General features: G+C 38.2%; 1 protein-coding gene across 1 annotated transcript in view; it reads left to right on the top strand.

The window, feature by feature from the left end:
- Positions 1 to 11,408, top strand: part of U2SURP (U2 snRNP-associated SURP domain containing) — a 36,844-nt gene extending 25,436 nt beyond the window's left edge. The window contains exons 22-25 of the mRNA XM_009702612.1: positions 5,828 to 5,938; positions 8,417 to 8,535; positions 9,354 to 9,530; positions 10,893 to 11,408. Coding sequence (XP_009700914.1) covers positions 5,828 to 5,938; positions 8,417 to 8,535; positions 9,354 to 9,530; positions 10,893 to 11,031 — 546 coding nt within the window. The 3' untranslated portion in view covers positions 11,032 to 11,408. The remainder of the gene's footprint in view (positions 1 to 5,827; positions 5,939 to 8,416; positions 8,536 to 9,353; positions 9,531 to 10,892) is intronic.
- The last annotated feature ends 10,748 nt before the right edge of the window (positions 11,409 to 22,156 follow it).

Below are 22,156 nucleotides of genomic sequence, written 5' to 3'. Positions count from 1 at the left end.
GGGACATGTAAAAGAAAGATGTATTCCTCGTTGTAAAGAGACCTCAATGCTGTGAAGTGTTAGAAAAATGGGAATTTTACATTGCTTAAATTGTTCATTAAACTTGTTTCCTTAGAGCATACAAAAACTCACAGACAAAATGAAGCAGCATTATTCTCCTTGGACGTTTCTCTAAGGTACTTTACTTCTGCCTCCATCTTGCTGAACAAGATTTTATAATCCTACCCCAAAAAAGCACAGTGCAGGGTTCATCTGCAGCAGGAGGCAGGCTCTTCACGAATCCAGACGTATCAGTGCTTCCAAGAGGGTCAAACAGGAGATTTGTCCTCTTTAGTAGCTGCCTTTTCTTGCCTTTGTGTTAGCTACCTGAGACCTCAAAGTATCGTTTGATTGCTTAATCAGAGGTAGAAGACTAATCGTCTTCAGTTTTCCTGTTCAGCCTTTCTGCCACATACTACGGAGCTCCAGGAGATGCAGGGTTAGATTCTGTTACACCTGTATCCGTGCTCTGTCAGTACTCCCCTGCCCAGTGCGTAAACAGAGACTTCCCCCTCTCCCCCTGCAAAAAATGTGTCATGGTATTTGAGGTGCAATTTACTTTTCTACCAGGAGCCAAGGAAGTTTTTCCTGCATGTCACAAAGGAAAGAAGGTTACTGTCCTTGCTTTCTTGATACGAATTGCTGTACCAGACAACATCGAAGTTCCTTTAGTGTAGTATTCAGTCTCTGGCAGAGAATGACTAGAGCACAAGATAAGAATAGATTAACCATAGTCCACAAGAGCAGACTGTATCCAAGGCCTGTTCTGGATTTCAAGGCCTGGTATACCTTTGTCAAGAAACTGAAGTGCCGTACAGTTTCCACTATTTCTTTCCCTGGATTGTGGTGCTTAGTATGCAGAATACTCACTTTTGTGTATTTATTCATCAAGTCATAGGAACTATCTGAGGCTTGTAATCACCATGAGAACAATATAACCCTTTGGTCTTTACAGTCTGTCGAAGTTTCTGTACCTGGCTCATTTGAGGTCACTGCAAGATGGCAAAAAGATACCCAATTAAATATCTTACTCATTGTGGCTTAATAATAATAGATGAGACGGATTGGCTCTTGCTTGGCCAATAATTTCGCTATTTAGAGCAGTTCTTCCTTAGAAGATAATGACTATCTTAATTCAGCAATTCTGGTCTATTTTAAATCTTTGAATCTACTTCTATTTTACACAAAGACAAAAGTGAGGAATTGTGTAACTTCAAGACGCGTGGCATCCTGTGAGTGTGACTGAGCATGCCAGAGGTCTCTTATGGCTGAAGAGGTATTTCACGTGTACATCAGTATTGCTGTCATCTGTTGATAATTTTGTAGCTGCAGAAATTCCACTGCTCATAGACTCATTGAACAACTCAGGCTTTCAAAGAAATATTTTGCTGTGCTTCTGGCACAGTCTAGGACTTGTTGCAGCCATCTTTGGGGTGAGTCTGTTTTAAGGAAAACCAAAACACTTTGGCCTGCTTGGATGTCTATCCTGTCTGTAATCAATCTAGATTTGAGTTCAATTATATATCAAGCAGAAATTCCTATCTTTCATCAAGCATCTGGTGATTAACTTCCTAGTTTATCCTAGCATGTAGTGTGCAGCTAGCTTACCTCAAATAAATTGTGTTTGAACCTGGCCACTTGAGTTCTGAGACTGTGTAACTGGAATAACCTCTTGTGAAAAAGCCTTTTTTCCCCCTGAAGACCACTGTGTATGGAGTCAGACAGTATCAGCAGCAGATTAGAAGACCAATAACAATTTTTGAAAATAGATTCATTTTAAGCAAGGGAGTTTACCCACAGCACACCTGTTTGTGTCAAAATGCAAAAAGCTATAGGCAGGGCTTCAGTTTGCATCAGTCTGTGGTTTCCCTGAACAGTCGTAGCAAGATGTTACCCTTCGTTGTAACTTCCTAGCTTATAGGTTAGTCTGAAAGCAAGGCCTCAGCTTCTAGGAAATGCTGAATCTTTTAAACTCTCCTCAGAGGAGTTTGAGGAGAGAGGGGGGAAATTTTGAGATGAGAACCGATAAACAAGAGGCATGTTGTGGAGCTGTTTATCTTGAACTTATGAGAGATACCTCCTCATGGTTAGTGAGAAATACGGTCCCTGCATTGGAGCATTTAGTAAAGATTGCTCACAGGAACTCCGGTCATATTTGACACTTCTGTGTTGCAGTCTCTGAAAACCTCTAAGCTCTCTGCTGTGGGAGACTGCTGTGTCTAAGAAATCAATATTACAAAGTTTTGGCACAGGCTTTGGAAAAAATTTCCCCTCCCATATTACCATGTGTATTACTGATGCCAGAGGTAGTCTAGATAAAGGCAATGATCTACTCCTAATGATGAACAGGCTTAATAGTTTTTGTTGATTGGACAAGAGTAGTTAAAGAATAACAAATTCAATGAGAATATATTAGTTCTTTATAAGTGCAGGTTTACAAAGTGGAATGCTTACAAAAGTCATTGTTTAGATGCTTAAGCAGATTTAAGCCTTGGTTTTAAGGATCTTTTTCTCCTGGGGGCCTATCTGGAACTGCATGATAGGAATATAAGCATCATACACTGTATAGGAAAAGATCAACAAGAAGAGTGTTCGCTATGGTCAATATGGTATGAATAGTGAAATGGTGAAGAGAGATAACCAAACATATAAGTTTATATAGTAATTCTGAGCGGGCGATTTCTTTAGAGAATTCTTTTCTGGGCTTTGGGACCTAAGTAATTCCTTTTCTTTTAAAACATAGGTAACAGTGATGAAGTTTTAGAGCAGATAGCAAAAGCTGCTATACATGAAGGTGTAGGATGAACTGATCTGATCTAAGTGCTCACCTCCGCTAGAAGGGAATATCCTGATCCTACCTGTGAGCTCTGGCACTTGCTCATTCTTCCCCTGATCCAATACATCTCACTAATGCAGGAAGAAAAAAATTGAAGGTGGGGGGTTGGCTTCTGCTGGATTAGTGAATTGGTCTGGTTTATGGAAGGCTCAGCCAAGCACTGCAGCTGCTGCAAGGGCAAGGTGGAGGAGGAACCCTTTGCTTGGAGCGCAGGAGTGGAGAAGGAAGGTGGAAGAGAATGTTCATTCTGTAGCGAGCTGTGGATACTATCTCAACATTTTGTAATGCTTTATCTGTTTTACCAGGGGATGTGCTGCAGGTGGTTTCCTCTACCCACAGCATCTTTCTAAAAGGAATCAGTTTGCATGGGTCCAGAGGAGATACAGCATGTATATGGAAGAGAGATCCATTGGTGATTGGTCTGTAAAAGACCACAGCTGTCTCAGGAAACAATTTGATCTTAACCTAGCTGGAGTTTGGGGAGGTGTTGAGTCAATGGTTATTGTATAGACTTTTCCTATTTTTCCTCTCTTCCTCTATGCACCTGCTAATGACTGTCTTCCCCTTCCATGCCCACAGTTATCAGAGACATTACATGCAAATAGTTCCTCTTGGCATTTTGAATTTCATACCAGCAGTGGGTTGTGTGGCATGCATGTAAGACACGCTGCTAGAAGTTCAGTATTTCTTTGCATCCAGATTGGCTTATTAAATCAAGTAAAGCCTGTTGATTGGATTCTTAGTTTTCCTTCATTTCAGGTTACTTTGGGCTATAGACTTATGCTTCATTGCTTTCAAAATATGGTTAAACAGAGATAGTGTCACAGCTTTGTTGGCTAAAAATGTAAAGAAACAAAATCTTGTAAGGACGGGGTTTTGTTTTGTGGCTTTTGTTGGTGGTTTGTTTGTTGGTTTTGGTTTTGTTTTTTTAAAATCATCTGGGTGATTTAGTTGGGAAAGCAGAGTAGAAGTCTTACGGGCAAGTTCATACCAATACAGACCAAGAAGCCTTCTGGATCAGCTAAGCCTCCTCTGTACTCCTTTGGTTTGGTACTGAATGTGCTAAGCAACTAATGACCTTGGAGTTTACATGATAGAGAATGCAGTCTTGATTTCTTATCAGAACAGGTGGTAGAGGATGACACTGAATACATGGTTCCAAGAGGTATTCCTGCTTTTGAAACTTCTGCATTTGAAGGGGGGTAGAAGAAAAAATGCCTTTATGGAAGGTAGAGTGGTATGTGACAAATGACAATGTCAGTTTTCCATTGGCTGCTGATTATGTAATTGGCTGAATCATAAGCGAACATTAAAAATGCTCAACCATAGGTAGAGCATACTGTGTAAATGAGGAAGGTAAGCAGAACAGTTGTCAGAAACTTACTGTGGTACAAGATAGTAATGCCCCTGCAGTGATAGCACTCTGCCTCCCTGACTCTACCCAAACAACCCCAAAACCAAACAAAAAAAAACAAACAAAAAACCAAAACAAACAAAAAAACCAAAACCAAAACCCACAAAAAACCCCAAACCAAAACAAAACCTGAGTTGCTCCATCATGTTTGAGACTAAAATGAAAAATGTGTTATTGGCATAAGATCTGTAACTGAAGGGGAACGGGATCCTGTTCAAAGTAGTGCTATCCTTGCCTGGGTTTTATGTTTCTTAACATACTTGTTCTTGTGAATAGTTTGTTTCTGTGATACCTTTCCTTCTGCTCAGTCACTACTTGGAAGGGCTGATTAGAGTATGTGGTATCTTCATATCCAGTCTGGCCTGCTGCTTTTGAGAGGGAAGAAAAAACCTTTAAGATTTGATTTTGTGTCTACTTCATATTAGGGGATTGAGGAACTGGAGAATAGGAATCCTTTCAGATAATCAAAATGGACACAAAGTCTTTTCTTTTGTGTGTTTTCAGTGTGGAAGAGTTAAATATTTCTAAAGATAAAAATATTTTTGTGTTTGCTAAAAATGAAACATCAAGCACTGGAAAAAAATCTACTCATATATATATATGACTATGCAGGTTGGTACTGAAACAGGAGGGTCAGAGCATAAACATTGGAAGAGGGCTGACAAATACAACATGACTTATTACAAAGCTCTTCCCCACCCCCTCCAAAAAAAGACACCACCTCATCCAAAAAAATTGAAGGATTGTTTGTAAAAGGTCACATCAGTAAGAATAAAGAATTGACAAATGATAAGAGATGAGTGAAGTTTTATGATATGAATTAACTTGGAGAAAGAGTTTAGTGTATCTAGACCAAAAAAAAAATCCACAGGGAAAAATTCTGACATTTGCTTAACTTTGTGACTTGGTTGGGAATATTATCACAGTAAATTTAGCGTTGCATTTAGCAGCACTAGCGAACTGAATTTTGTTGCAAAGCTTTATAGTACATGAAAGAGTATTGTGTTAGTAAAAATCACTTCTTTCAAATCAGCTACTGTGTGCAAACAGTCCTGAAGAGGAAATACATTTGCTTTATGTCCTAATTATGTCAGTCATTTGATTTTAATATTTAGGGTTAAATGGAAAAAAGGCAGTTTCTGAAGGAAGACTTGAAGTAGACAAGAGAAGTTGAAACAATATATTAAGACACCTGCAGTAAACAATTTCATTTTGAAAGAAAAAAACAGATAATGATCTAAGAAATGTAAGGGTGCAGTGTTCTAATGATGGGAACAGAATTTAGTAGAATAACAGAAAAAAAATCCCTTTATTTTTAGTTCTTAACATGTCTGTAAACAACTGCAGGTGTCTGCAGATGAGTATGCGGTTTTGTTGCTTTGGTCCAATTTAAATAAAGTTAGTATCTTTTTGTGCACAAACTTGTATAGAAAGAATGGAGATCACAGATTATAAATCACGGAAACTTCATTTTCAGCCACCTGCCGAACTGCATAATAATAAGCCCAATAACCTAATGGTCAGTATTATTTTCACAGCTTAAGGTGATGAAGTTTCAGGATGAGTTAGAGTCTGGGAAAAGACCCAAGAAACCAGGCCAGAGTTTTCAGGAACAGGTTGAACACTATAGAGACAAGCTGCTCCAGAGGGTAAGAAATGTTCTTTATGTTTGGCTCTGATTCTGTGATAGGCTTTTATTGAGTTTATCAAATGTAAGGTGGCATTAAGTATAACAACACATGGTTCTTGTTAAAATTATACTGTAATGTCAAACTGCATGTCTGAAGTCCAACTGCTTTCTGCAGAGTAGATATAATCTCACTTTTTAATCAAAATAACCTAGTATTTCACACTGTATGGATGGGTATCGTTAGAATGTATTGAAACCTTAAAGAGGTCAGTTCTGGATCTACTACATAAAGCAAACTGTTAGGTGTGGGAAGGGAAAGGGAGAGCTGTCAGTTGAAGATGTTCATCAGACTTCTCATTTTGCTTTTACTAATTGATCCGTTGTGCTAAAGGCTTTCAAAGGAAGAGAAAGAATAGTATTAAGCAGCGTGTGTGCTTCTGATTCTCCAGTGTCTAAGATTTCCTGGATAATTCCAGCTCATACTGTCACCCGAAAGTGAATCATTCTGTGCCATTCCCATTTTTAATAGTCCTCTCTGGACTATGAAGTCAGAGCAGCTTTAAAAATTAGCATTATATAAGTGATGTCATGTGATCATGAATCTTGGAAGCATGATAAAAGAACATGTAACCTGTTTGGACACTGGTTTAGCACGAGAAAGTGGCAGTTGCTTCTCTAATCTGGTTTCACAGCCTGACAGATCAATGATGAAATTAGGTACCCATGCAGTTTCTTGGAAGCTAAATACAAATAGGCAGTTTTCACCACGTGTTTGTCTGTCACTTGTTCCTTGCATTATTTGGTGCTCAATATCTGACTAATTCACTGAAGTAATTTTGCACAGTACCTTGAAGAAAGATATTTGTAAAAGTCAAGAAAGCTGATCCCTGAAGGAGATTTATACATTTGGAGGTTGATGTTAGCAGTTAAGACTTTAATTTTTATAAGTAACTTGCCTTTTAAATGTAGTTGTATCCTAAAACTTCCCCCTTCTCCAATTACAGAAAATACTGAGGAAAGAAGTTATTTGTGCAGTAAGCACAGAATGTTTAGTGAGATAATAGCATAAAAAAACTAGAAATTGTAATCCTGATAATTTTGTTAGATGCCTTGTGTTGAATTAGTTCAACCAGCTTGCAATATTTTAGATTTTTAATAATTATCTCACTTTCAATGATGAAGGTAATATTTAGTTAAGAAATGTTTTATGGTAATGATAACAGGTGTTCTTTAAAACAATAATAACCCTGTTAAGAGGATGTTTTGTTTTAATGCCATAATAAAGTTAGTTTTTATAATAATAATGTAATATTGGTTCTGATTGCATTTCCCACAAACTTGGTGGTTGGTCATCGTTTTTTGTCTTAATTTACTATAGAATAAGTTTTCAAGAGTAAACTTCCTAGTAGTATTGTGTATTGTTAAGAGAATAGGAACTTATAGCTATTTAAAATACTGTTTATTCCTATTTATCAAGATGAAATAATTAGTTGTGCTATGAAATAAGGTAGGCACATCTTAAGAGCCCATTGATTTTAGTGGAAGCTAACAATAATTTGCAATAGTAGGTATAATGGTAAGGGACACTAAAATTTTACTGGTAAGTCTTCCATGTAAAGAAAATGTGAGACTAGATTAGTATAGCTGTCCTGGTATTTCCTGCACTTGTGTTACTATCTCCCCTCCCTCTTTTTTTTTTTCCCCTTGCTCCCCTTTCTTTCATTTGGCTAAATCAACCCTTCTTTGTCTTCTTCATGGGGTATGCAGGGAATATCTCTTATTTTTTGCCCTGGATGGAATTTTTTTTTGTGCCGATGCTGAAAGAAGCACATCTCTTGATCTCTGTGTTCAGACTTGCTGATGGTTTAGGTTGTTTTGGGTTTTTTTTGTATAAGTAGTTTTCTACATATTTGATAGACAAATGAGATGTGCTCAGGGTATACATTTTCTTTCCAAATGGTCCTGTTGGTATATAGAAATGGACCATATTCATGTGGGTTTTTTGACAGAGTAGATGTTACTGCAGAATCTTGTTTGTATTTTTGTTTTGTCTTTAAATGTCTGGTAGTTATGAGATTATCTCCGTTTTCAGTCTGGATTAATGAAGATGAATGCCTATCTTTTAAGTAGAAGGAGGTTCCTGGTATTATTTAATGTTTAATTTAGTTTAGAAAACCTATTACAGCTGTAATGTTTCCCTGAAATTTGTAAAATTGAGGACTGTTAATTTCCAATTAGATACTCAGATTTTCTCACATAGGGTGACATCTCTCATGTTTTCGTCAGTGTTTGTGTTACAGTAAGTATTTCTGCTGTGTACAAAGCAGTAGTAACGGTTTGAAGAGTTGGTATGATGTGACCATTAGTGCCTTCCCAGGTTATGTGCTGTGTTCCTTCAGTGCTCAGTGCTTTCATGCTGTCTGTGATTAGTTTGATTGTCTTTACTTAATAATTAGTCAAACCTCATCTGAAATCATGAATGCTTCTGATAAAACAGGAAAAAGAAAAAGAGTTGGAAAGAGAACGGGACAGAGACAAAAAGGACAAGGAAAAATCTGAATCCAGGTCCAAAGATAAGAAGGAAAAGGAGGAATGTACACCAACAAGAAAAGAGAGGTATGGCTTTTTTTGGAGTACAGTGGATGGGAGGAAAAACCTCACAGTTAGTATCTTTATATACAGTGGCAGCCTTGAAATTATGTTGTATCATGCATCTTATTTTAAAAGAAAAACACACCACCATTCAAAAAACCCCCACCCAACAACAGAAAAACGCACTTTGGATATTAAAACATGCTTCAAAATTTTAAAGGAATTGTCATTTTTATCCTGCCTCAAGTAACGTACCTTTTGGATAGAATCCCCTTTTGGCTCATTAAGGCCCTGAGGAAACATAGTAAAATAATGACCAGTTGAAAACAGGGTATATTTAACTCTCCTCTAGCAGTAGATTGCAGGGTGTTTAGTCAGAAAACTGTCCTGAAGTCATACCACAAAGCATTTGTGGTCATTTAAATATTATTGATGTCATAGTGAAAATTATACAAAACAGCTAGTTTTACGGTAGTTGACTGTACACTCTGATCTTGTAGTAGTTGTATAGCCAAACTCTTCTGTCTTGTTAAGTGTAGATAAGGTAAAATGCCTTGTTTTTCAGGAAACTGAGAGAATGTTTTTACACTGCAATAAACAAAGATGAGTCACAGGCCTTAATTTTTTTCAGCCAGAGAAAATCTGGTGCACATGTTGAACTTGTGGGGTTTTTTTTTTAGAGTAATAAAAAACCTACTACTTTTTAATTACTTAAAAGGATCTAACGTTACATTGGCAAAAGAAAAAAGCAGAACGGAATCCATTTTCTTAATATACATTTTCCCTTCTTGGTGTGTCTCTGAATGTGTATGTATGTAACTGTATTTGCTTTCTTTACGAAGGAAAAGACGACACAGTGCTTCACCTAGCCCTTCTCGCAGCAGTGGCAGTCGACGAGCAAAATCTCCATCACCAAAATCAGAACGCTCAGAGCGCTCTGAACGATCCCACAAAGAGAGTTCACGTTCTCGGTCATCACATAAAGATTCTCCCCGAGATGTCAGTAAAAAAGCCAAAAGGTAAGCTGATATCTTCTCTTTTTCAAGTTGTAGGAAAGTTAAGTACATAGGTGTGTTTTGGCTGGTGGTTTTTTTGGTTTGTATGGGGGGTTTTTTTGTTTGTGTTTTTTTGTTTTGGTTTGGTTTTTTGTGTTTTGTTTGTTTTTTGTGGGTTTTGGTTTGTTGTTTTTTTTTTTAGCAGAGCATGTTTGATACACAAATGTTTTCTCTCATAATGAACTACACTGCATGTTCCTGGTCAATATCTTTGGACACTGGTGTCTGAAATGCATACAGCCTCCTGCCTTGATAGCTCAAGAATCTTCACTTCTATGTTCTTGTTTACCTGTTTACTGATAATTTTGAGAAATACTGCTTTAGACCAAAGCACCTTGCTGCTTTATTAGCTTTTTCTTTTCAAAGGACAAATCTTCTGTATCCTATAGAAAGCACGAAGTCTCTCACTGATGATTGGCTTACATGAAGCTCCTCTCCCATGGTTTGTTTTTTTTAATGAAAAAAATATAGATTAGATACTGCTTATGGGTTTTTGTTTCTGAAGTAGATATAATCTCCAGACTGACACAAATATTTGTCTGTAGTTAATGTTAAACTTGGGGTGAGATTTTATTATTGTATTGATGCTTTCTTAGCTCAAAACTTGAAAGTTCAGCTTCCACTCCTTTTAGAGGTGTAGAATATCTTACTGATATTAGATTCTTCAGATATGCTGAGGCAAATTCCTTTGATGCTGTTGAGAAAATCGTAGTACATATTTACAGTATTCAGATTCTTGTGCTATAAGTTAGGAATTCATATAGAAGCAGAAAAGTATTTGAGTTTGTTTTGGTTTTTTTTTTTAGTTAATATGATGGTCATTTTTAGACTATATCAGATTAATATATTAGCTGTGGGTAGATGACAGTAAGTTTATTCAGTGTCCATTCTTTTTCGGTGGGGTTACATCACAAGCTGAACATGTTTGATGAGAACTGGAAGTATTTCAACATAACACAATTCAACATGACTTTTAATTTCTGTTGTCTTCTATATGGATATAGGCTGCTATTAATACAAGAACCAAGGTGGTTGAGGCATATGTGGGAGGTTGTGAATTCCCTATGTTGGTTTAAGAAGGACATGAGTTGGTGGTGTTTTTCTTGTGGATTCTAAACACTGAAGTTAAGCCCAAAATATATTCAAAACCTTATAATGCAAAAATTGCTTTTTTCTCAAAAGCAAGATACCATTCTGTTACTTCTCCTTACTAGAGAGAAATATTTTCTACCTTGTTTAGCTCAATAAATGAATGACAAATAACTGCAGAAAAAGTTGGTATTATCAATTAATCAGTATTTGACATAAAAGTTTATTTTTTTGCAGGTCGCCATCTGGCTCCAGGACACCCAAAAGGTCAAGAAGATCACGATCCAGATCCCCTAAAAAGTCAGGGAAAAAATCCAGGTCTCAGTCCCGTTCTCCTCACAGATCTCACAAGAAATCAAAGAAAAGCAAACACTGACTATGTTAATATTTTTTATGATGCTGTCACTTACTGGAAATGCGGTTTTGTTTTTGTGCCTGAACAGTCTGTTAAAAAACAAAAAAGCATTCCTGATTTTTTTTTTTTGTGAATGCACGTGTATACTCATGAGTATCGGCATCTGTAGACCTGTCATTGTTTTATATTGTACAAAATATCTTCATTGTGACTATTTCCGAAAAGAAACATTTTTGTGTTTAGAAGTATCATCAGAAACGTGTGTAACTGATCTGCTGGCAGTAGTGATATTTTGTTTTAGAATGTTGTGACATAGCGGAAATAACTCAAATGTTCCCCCTTTTTGTAGCTTTGACAATTTGAATTAGATTTCAAATAAAATCTGAACAGAAAATTAAGATGTTGTTTTCTTGCCCCACTGGTGATACAGATCTCTAAAGGAATTCATAGTTTGTTTGGAAGTACTGTGTATTTCAGACATACTATGGTGCTTAGATCTTTCAGTATAGTGGTAGCTCTGTTCCTGTTTTCGCTAGTTTGACTATCCAGATAAAAGCACCTTCTGAATCCAGTGGATGGGTTTTCTTTCCTACAGTGATATTTTACTGTAAGAATAGTTGAACAGTCTGATACCTACCATGATAAGCTTTACAAGTAAATCTTGGCTTCATATTTCTCCATTTTAATTGCAGGGAATATTTGTGACACCACAGTAATATTTTTGTTTGTTTTTAAAAAAGGGCCTCTGCAGAGATGCATCATGTGTGTGTGTGTGTGTGTATATCATATACATATGATGTATCAAAAAAAAGCCATATTTATGGCATGCATGGGGAACAATAAAAGGGTAGCAACCCTGAGGCTCTATGACTTCTTCCTTAAGTATAGGTACAATAATTGCAACCTACAGTACACTGTTGTTTTCTAAAATGGATTTTTACTCCAAAAAGACAACTTTTACATTATTTTATTGAATTTATTCCTCTGTTGTGGAAATTCTTCAAAATGGGAAAAAATTAACTTTTTTATTACATATTTTATTTATTAATATTTTGGAATCAAGAGGCTGTTTAACTTTTTTTGATGTTAGGCTTTCCCTTCTCCAAACCTGTTCTGTGTGTTAGGCATTGATGTGGCTTTAAATCGCTTCACCTTGGTCTCTTATCATGCAACCTTTCTGTGGGTGAGAGGGGGGAAGGGATGAAAAATGGGGAGGGTTCAATGTTTATACTTGGAGGTGTGGGGAGATTGTAATAAAAACATAAAATTAAAAGGGATTTGGCCTCCTGTGAACTGTTTCTAAAAGCAAAAGCTGTACTTAACTACAGGTACAGAGTGCTGGATGTTGGCCTACTATTATACTTGTGTATCTACAGGTTTTACATTGTTAGAGCTTTGTAAATATGCCAGGGAAAATCTTATGTTGTACATGTATATAGCCTAAGAGACACTACTTTCAGAAGCAGGATCTAAAAGGTCTTTTGAAAAGCGTGCATATATTTAATTTAAAAAAAAAAACCACAAACAAAACAAACCCCTATTTTTTTCCTGGTGGGAGACTTTGTTACAAGATTATATAAATTGTTGCAAATGTGAGAATTAAGTGAAGAATTCTCTTTGCTAGTGAGAACTGAGAGATGATCTGGAATACTGAAAATATGGAGAATGCATATGTACTGTAAAGACTTTCTTAGAATGAGTGTTGAATAGATGCATTGATAATGAGAAAAGAATACACCTTATATCTGTTTATATTACATTATAAAGAATCTGTTTTAGAGATATGCAGAGTTTATTTTTTAATATTTTTCTTTCTCCCTGTAAAACTGTTTCAGATGTACAGATTTTGGTAGCTAAACTATTAGAAACTGTTTGGTTTTTTTTTTTCTTAAATGCTGTGTATTCACACCTGGCACAGACTAGATAAGGTTTTCTGGAGCAAAAAGTAGGTACTAAAATCAGTTGGGGACAGGGAGAATCCTAACTTTACAATAGGAAGATCACTTCAGATCCGATTAACTTATTTAAAACTATTACTTCTATCTTGTGGCTGTTTATAAACGGAGGAGTGATAAACGTCAATGTTCTAGATAAAGTGAGTCTAAGGACAGTTTGCCACTGGAATGTTCGATCTGTGGAATCAATTCTGTATTTAATTTAATAGCTAAAAATCCTCGGGGTAGAAAATCACTTAGCATTGTAAGTTAGCCACACTTTTTAATAATTAATTTTGATTTCAGCTTTTATAAAATTCTTATCAGTGATTATAGAAGGTTCAAGCCAAGTAACTAGAGAACTACTAAGGAGCACACCGATTAGACTTTATTTTGTAACAGCTTTATTATGCAATACCTTTTTTCAGTATCTTTATTCTCTAAATACCATTCTCATACGTCTTGTTCTTTGCTTCATATCCTGGGCTTTAGAAAAGCTGATTTATACCTAGTCGTCTTTTAAGAGCAATTAAGAATCTGTAATCTTAACTGGATGCCTGTTTTTTCTCCTGTTGAAAAGAACATCTTTTGATCCTCTGTACTCTTTTCATTTTCTTCCCTTCTTTTATAAATAGTTTTGTTTATAGCTTGGCTTTTCTGCAAAGAAGAGCAAGGGGGAGACAACATCTGGTAACAAATCTTTTGTAAAAGATGCAAATTAATATTGAAGACTGAAAATTAGGCTGCCTGTGAAATTTATTTTTCCTTAGGTTATATTGCAGCAACAAGGTATAGTCGCAGTGTGCCATTACTGTGTGACTTGTGTTTCTGCAGCTTTCCGGGCGAAATGGTGAAAAATCATCTAGTTGATGTAGGATAGAGGTAACTTAAATATTGATCCTGGGATTCGGGAAGCAGCATTCAGATGAATCCTTGTGCAAAAAAGCTGTGACCTGAGGAGGTGTGGTCCAGTGTTTCCAAATGGGTTTTGTGATTGTAGAGGAAGAGAGAGCCTGTTATCCTGTAACACCCCACAGTCAGTGAGCATCCAACCCTTTGCTTTGGGAGGGGGCGGAGGCCTGAGTGGGTAAGGGGATTCTCTGTCCTCTCCTGCCCTGCCTTGTGGATGATAGCAGAGGTAAATACTCACGCTGCAATGTTTAGGTTTATCCAAAGAAGAGAAACTGAGTGTAGCTTGCTACAGCCGGTTCTAGTACAGTTGAGTAACCTCCCTGCAGCCTGAAACAGCAGCTGGTGTGTCCCGTCTCGGTGTGGGATCGCATTAGAAAAGGAAGGATCACCAGATCCCAGCTATGTACTGTTGTGCTGAGACGATTTGGTGAAGCCTACTCGGCAGTCTATATATATGTGTGTGTGTATGTCTATATACATATATAGATAACAACAATCGAGTATTTACACGAAGGCCTTCTAGGTATGGAGTTGCAAGTTCATCTCTGTGTTTCGTGAGCCAGTCCTGACCTCTGTGAGTGTCTCTGTAAGACTTGGTCAGACTCTCATGCTCTGAGCGTGTGGGCCCTGTCTCAGTGAAGAAAAGCTACTTGATTGCATAGAGTCTCCTTCTGACAATTAAAATCTTTCCTTACCCGTGTTACAGAAGTATTTATATTTGAACTGCCTTTTTTTAAACACTATGACTTCCTTTGACTGTCTGCACAGCAGCTGCATATATCTTTTGAAATACTATTTGAGGAAGAGTTGGGTTTCCGAAAGTCAATGTCAGGTTATTATTTGGGCACTAGGCACCGTGTGTGTGTTCTCCCCCTGCCTTGCCCTTGGAGGTTTTGAAGTGTAAGAATAAACCACTTATGAACAAGGGTGACAAATTATGTTTTCCAAAGCATATATTTAGAATCGCAACTATTGCTAAAGTCAGTTCATCTGTCCCAGTGACACCAAATGTACTCCTGCTTTCTGCATTTACAAATCACCTTCTGTACTAACATAGCAGCTCTACCTAAGCACATGTGAACCCTTTGAAGTTGATAGATTATTGTACTTGTGTTTTTCTGCATGTAAATCTATGCTTTTTCAATTGTGAACTTATGATTATCCCCACCATTGAGATAGCTTTCAAATTTGTACTGGTTTTATTTAGTAATAAATTTCTGAGGCAGATTTTATAGCTGAAATTGTGTAAAAATTGTATCAGACCTCCACTGTGGCATGAGTACTGCCTGAGACATCAAAGTTACGGAGCAGTAAAATGGAAAATGTGTTTTTTTCCTTAGGGAGTTCTTGGGGATCAACCGGTGTTTGAGGCATGTTCTTGGCATGTTGAAAAGAAAATAGTGCTGTCTCTGAACCGTGCCTGTAAGAGGAAGGAGTTCATGTAACGTGATTTAAAAAATAGAATCTTGTGATGAGAAAAGCAAGGTCGGCCAAAAATGGCAAATCTGTTCTGAGCATCTCTAATCATGTTAGGCGGCTTGCTTGCAGGGTTTTCCTCCACAGGCATTTACAGTCCTTTGGTGGAATTAATGCTTTTAATAAATAAAAATTAGAAGCATCGTTGTATTTCTGCAGATGGATTAAGGTCTGAACTTTGTATCTAGTTTTAGATTGCTAGCTTGCTGTACTTTCATATAGCTGCTTGAGGAATGTGGGGTGAGGCATTTCTCAGCTATTGTGGCTCTACACTGAATACTTACATGAGGACACATATATATGGCTGCATTAAGGTAAAGGTAGTTTTGAAGGATATTTGAACTGCTGCCTTTTTACTAAAGATTGATCTACTTTCTATGCATTTTCTTTGTTGAAAAATCTAGATTTTGGGGCAGTTACAAAGGTCCAGCAAGAGAAGTGAATTCTCTACAGCTGAAGACAGTGGCAGTGGAATAATCTAGATGAGAATTTTACAGTTATCTTCTTTTAATGTCAGCTGTTCAGTGTAATGAGATTTTATCAGATTACAAACCTGATATTAGCAGTCAAACCCTGACAATTATCTCAGAGTTTACTTTTCTGAGTAAGGCTGTTGAGTTCATAAACTTATTAAAACAGCTCATAGTGCTATTTGAAATTTTCTTTTTGTTCTCATTGCTGCATGAGCTATTGCAAGACTTTCAGTATACCGCTGCTGTAACTGCTGCTCCTCAGTTTGTAAGCCATTCTTGTAAGAATCATAACTAAAATGCTAGTTGAATTAATCCATGTAGGATGCAGAAGTCTTGAACAATTGCATACTATTTTTATCTCCACCTGCTTCTGTCAGCACAGTCAGTTTTCATGGGTAAGCCTGTTCCATTTGTGACTTCGGATGCCTAACCTTGTGCAGGGATGTTTTACTGTGTAACTCTGTCATAAGCTGGAAAGTTTTCTGTTTGTGGTTATTTAAAGAGGAAACGGTAGTTTCACATGAACTTTTTTGTCTTACTTGCTTTTGGTTTTGTATTTCATGAAGAAAATTTTCCAAATGACATGGCGACAATAAAATTGTCAGTTTGCCGATATCCAGAAATGGTTTTGGTTTTAACCTGGAAAAGAGCGATGTTCGTGTGTGTCACACTAAGGGCAGTTTCTTGGCCTCACCGACCCTTCTGCTGGTTGAGGCTGATCCTGCCTGTGTTGTTGAGCTGTAATTGCTGCTGCTGTTCTACTGTCAACAGTGACCTCTGTGCTTCTCAGAAACTCATTAACGAGACATGGGCTGCTCACTCTGTAGCTGCTTGTATAATCCTCTCAAACAAAGAAAACCTCCCACTTGGAACTGCTGCTCAGATCACAGATACTGAGATGATGAGCAGCTTTTCAATACCTAAAATGGTTTGCGGGAACATGAGGCGAAGGAAACGGAGCCCGTGTCATGCGGTGGTGCGAGGTCGTGTGTTGTGGCTGGGCCAGTACTGCAGCTTGTTGCTGCTGTGGGGTACAGGTCCTGTTCCTGCCTTCCCTCTGCCTCCCGTTCTCCGACCGCTGTCCTTGCTACTGCCTTTTGTGCCCTCTGAGTAGCCAGGTCAGTTCACTGAGGGCAAACATTTCTTCGTATGCTTGTTCTTACTTTCTGCTGGCTTAGTGAGTTGAATTGACTTAGTGCAGGGAACAGGAGCGGACAGTGAGCAGGATGGTCCTCATTTCTGGTAATGGTTCACTTGTAACATGCAAATCCACAGTGTTTTCATTTGGAGCGTGTGTTTTGATAAGATGGGCTGAATCAGTGCTGCACTCTGCATCCCACTCATTTCCACTCTGGTCACGTACTCCTGTCGCTTTCCCATCACCAGCTCTAGCGCTTGTTTGACCACTTTCCTTGTGGAAGGGTCAGACGAGCACAGGGTGGGCAGGTTTATGTGATGAGGGGCATGGGAGGAAGGAAATGGAGAACTAGAGCCATCTCTCTTAGCAGCAGTGCGCTGTTTCACTGGCTGTGCCTCTCTCCATCTCTCCTTTTCTCCAATAACACTTGAACCTGTCAGTCAAATCTGAGAGGAGCAAATGCTTCCAAGATAATTTAGTTTCTGCAAGATCTGTGAAAGACCAAAATGAGGAAAGAGACCTCAGATGCCCCCACAAGATGGGAAAGGCTGGAATATGAACTCTTGATGTTGTTAGAGCCCTGAGCATTCATTTGGGAGACATCGCAAGTCCCAATTACTAACAGTCTTCACTTTAGAGCTTACAGTCAAGAAACATGGTATGTTGTGATATCCCTGGACCTACTTGCTCTGTTTTTATTTTCACTCTTGTGTGGACTGGAAAACTTCCTGTAGCTGCTTGCCTTAAATACAGACCATCAGTTTTGCTCTCCAAGACCTTGTTAAGAGGTTGCCTGCTAGCAAGTGTGGAATCTGCTTCCCGATTCTGCTTCTTGGGCTTCTGAGGCTGGACCTAAGTCTGAGACTTCAGTCATTAGAACTTGTGTATGCTAAGTGTGCCTGTAGAAAGGTGAGCATGGAGAATGGGTAAGCATAAGGTCTATATAATAGGTCTCAGAAATCTTTCATGAAAAGGTTTAACCTAGCAGAATAGGTTAATTCTGTATGACAGACTGTTCTGGGAATAAAATTTAGTGGAAAGAGAAAGGTGGAATTCATGTGTGCGATTTGGATTTGTGGAAGATGGATCAGGGAATTAGCCTGTGCTCAGGCTTCAACTTCCAAGATCATTGCCAGCAATCAAGATCATCATGGAAGTCATCACTGGAGGTAAAAGCCAGTTTTCATGTTTTTAGCGGTGCTAAAAAGGTACAACTTTGATCTTTCAGGAATGATTTAGCCAGATGTTTTCACCTGCTAAATACTATTAGAGCTGACACCGCACTTGCAAAGAGACAAGCTTAGAGGCTAGAGGTGAACCTTCTGAACTTACTATGGTATATAGATTTTTTTTATTACAGCTGATACTGGTCATTTTCATCATAAAATCTGCATCTCTTGGATTGCTGGTGACTTATTTTTTTCCTGGCATTTTAGTTTATCTTCCCTGAACTAAGGGAAAAGAACTGTCTGCTGATCAACTGAATGGAGAATACTGCCTTGGGCAAACTCTGGAAAAGAACTGGCTATAAAATTTAAGACATGAGACTGGAATTGAATTCTGGCCATTGTGTGAGTTGAGGGGCTGTGGATTCTTGTCCTCTGTTTTTACAGAGGGTAATTATACTAGATAACTAAAAAAAAAGTATGCACTAAGGCTTGATTTCTAGGCAGTTAAATTTCACCGGGGGTGCTCATCTTTCACGCCAGGCTGTAAGAAGTCCTTAATGTGATATCAAGTAGAAATTTGATAATGTGACAGATAAAGAGTCTATAGATCTCAAATCCTGAAGATTTTCAAGAGTTAATAGTGACTGACTTGAGTTGCTCACTGAGTTTTCAAGAGATGCAATGGATTCATTTCAAGATCTTTCCTAGACAGTCATTTATAGCATGTTGCTATAACACCGAATTTTCACTCTCTTTTTACCCAAGCTCTGTATTTGAATTTTAAGACAAGGACTGGGGACTCTCTTCCCTGGGATTTGAATTTGTCCAATCTGCAGTCAAATGAGGACCAGCGATTTTGCTCCATCATCTGAATGCTTAGATCTGAGAGACCATTTCTGCATGGCTTCTGCTGCCTGCTGTCCTCAGGGAGGCAAGCGGGGCCCCCAGCACCCTGCAGCGCAGCAGGAGGTGGGGGGTGACACCTGTGCCTGGGCAGAGCCCCCCGCTACGGGGATGTGAACCAGGGGGAGGGGTGCACTGACCAGCTGAAGAGATTTAGGGGTTCATGCAAACCATGGGGACGGAGGGTGCTAAGGTGTTCATTAACCCAGGTTCATAGTTTTGGTTGTAGGGAGCTTAGAGATACCCTAATGTGTGTGGCTGAGGTAGCTCTTAGGAGTGACCTGCTAAAGGTTTTGGAAGCATTTGATGTGAAACCATACATTGCCCGTGGTTTTAAGGTACATGGTTATAAAAGCAGAATTTCTTAATTTCCTTTAGAACATAAAACAGTGACACAGCAGCTGAGAAAAGACTTCTAATTTTAATAAAAGTCAAATAGAGACTTAACTACACTGCATTGTCCTCAGGACATTCATAAAATTCTGGAATTCCTTCAGCTGCACAAACAGGAGTTTATAAATATTTATTGAAATTAACTTTATTGAAAATGTCACCTGTGCAACTGGAGGTGAATATAAAGGAGAAACTGGGGAGGGGATGGGGGACGGGACAGGTAGGGAAACATCTTGCTGCAGGTAGGTTATCTGCTTTGCTCGATGTTTCTGGTTTATGACCAGCTGGTTTAATTTTGGTCCATGCCAGCTGCTTCTGCAGCGCTGCTTCTGCAGACATAGTTCAGAAGGAAGATCCAAGAGAAAACATGTACTTTAGAAGGCAGATTGCTGCACCCATCGCTTAATCAAGTGGCTGCTGAAGACTTTAGCATTATTCGAAATAAGTGTGTTTTGAGGGAAATCGGCTGCCACTGCTGCATGAGACTTTGAATAAGCTGTTAGAAGTTATGCACACTACTAAAAGGAAGGGAGCAAAATATAATCTGCAATTCTCAATGCTACTGTGCAGATTTTTCTCATCCATCTCTAGTGGTGGTACTAAAATACAGTCTTAAACAAATTCATGGATCTCAAAGTTTGGGCAGCTACTCAATTTTATATACATTTTATTCACATTTTGTAATCCATAACTTGTGCTTTAGTTTTAAGAATCTTACTTTGGAGCAGTGTTTGAGGAATTTGGCATCTATATTTATCCTGAATAGATTAGGCTAGATACAGGAGTTTTTAATTAACACCCAGAATTTACCACATGCTAGGTATATAACAGCATAAACCTCCATCTTTCATCCAAAATTATTTGTTTTAAAAGATAAAGTCTTGCTGTAGTTTGACTTCAGGAAAAACTCCTTCACCTTGTGCCCACTCCATCCTTGTGAACATGAGAAAGGCAAGTCCTGAAGCATTAAAAAATCGTCAGGGAGTGTTCCAGTAAGGATCAGACCTTCTGCAGCCCCATCGCTTAAACAAAGGGATGCTGGGGGGGGAATCTCAGAGAATTCTGGCTGGGTGGTATCACTTTGGGGGGGAAGAAATCATTCGACTAGTCAGGACTTGGATTGTCTAAATATTACATGTAAAAATCATAAATATAATTACTAAAAATAAAATATTAAACTGTAACATAAAATATTTAAGGCCTAAATGAAAAAATGAGGGTTTTTTTCCTCATAGTTTAAATTGGGGAATTTTAATCACAATTACTTATCCCTCGCTTTTATACATTGCTCGCTGCAGAGTTTGAGGTAAATGCAACCACCGTATCTATATCTGAGGGATGGCTGGGTTGTAGTGTGTAACTGCCTGCACAGGAGAAGACACATTCTTTTCTGCTCTATCAAAGCAAACACAATGTAATGTTTAAAAAGTGAAGCTGGCCTAGAAATTAGTGTGTGTGGGGGGTTAATTTTATTTTTTAATGGTGAATTTTACTTCTCGAGGAAAGGAAAGTTTTATTATTTGATGTTAAGTGATCTAGTATACCGAAACTAATGAGCCTAAATTAGACTGGCATGAAGTAAAATAGAGGGTGGAAAATGTACGCTGAAATGTCTGAACAAATTTGTGAAGGGCTGTATCTGTTCAGCTGCAGAATGTTCCTCTTTCACACACTTACTGTGGCTCTTAGCACTTAAGCTTTTATTCTTTTGGTTTTGCACATAGGCAAGAGGGCGAGACCATGCAGAGCCTGAGCCGCCTGCTGAGATACCCTCTACCCGCTCTCCAGACTAGGTTTGAGAGATTAAGCAAAACATTTTACCCTAGAAATTATTTGAAAAGATATGAAAGAACTCTTTCACTATGGTACTGATTTTAATTTGGTTTTCAATTGGCTACAGTAGTATTTAAGCCCATGATTAAAATCAAGCAAATACTTACTGGGGCTCTATTTCATAGTAGGTTTTTTTTAAGTCTGGGGGCAGCTGTAAAAATCATGGAGGTAGCTCTGCAAGTGGGGTAAGTTATCAGAGTCCTCTTTGGTGAGGATCTTGTCCCCTGGACTTGTTGTTACAAAACCCTGCCCCATCACATTCTGTTATATATATATTTTTTTTAAATCTGTGATAGTCTACATATCTTTCCTTTAGTTCAGTGCAAAAACCAAGAGAAGTTTTTAACTGCCAGCTGCCTGACGATGATTTTTGTTAGCACTTGGAAAGAGATGATTGATTCGTTGGTACAATCTCTGTACATTTTTACAAATCTGTCTTTTAAACTTGGGTGTGTGTGTGTGTGAACTTTTTAGCTACTTGTGGGAATTAAAATTACCGTTACAGCCCATTGCTCTGGTTGCGCACACCGTGGTGCCTTACCAAATAGCTGGTACCTGCCCGCCTGCAGCGCAGCCAAGAACTCGCTGCTGCCGCTCGTGATGACAACTGTTGCCCGCTCGCATGCCTGCGCTCTTACTCTTGAAGATCAGCAAATACTTTAAATCCCAGACTACAGAAGAAAAAGCAAAACTCCGAATTCCTTTAAGGAGAGTTCTTTGTGTACAATAGCCAGGGCCCAAAATGGTGTGCCTCAGCTTCACCAACAGATCTGCAGAGTGAGCGAGCTGTTTTTTGCTGTCTGTGTTTGTAATGCTTTGCATCAGATGTGTAGATGATTTAAAAAAACAAATGAAACCAACCAAACAAAAAAACCAAACAAACTTGGTGCGAATTGAAATTTGGCTGCATAAATC

This window comes from Cariama cristata, unplaced genomic scaffold (genome assembly GCF_000690535.1).
Source record: "Cariama cristata isolate BGI_N322 unplaced genomic scaffold, ASM69053v1 scaffold24886, whole genome shotgun sequence".
NCBI lineage: Eukaryota > Metazoa > Chordata > Aves > Cariamiformes > Cariamidae > Cariama > Cariama cristata.
Note: the sequence above shows the minus strand (reverse complement) of the source record. Positions and strands in the feature narration are given on the sequence as shown.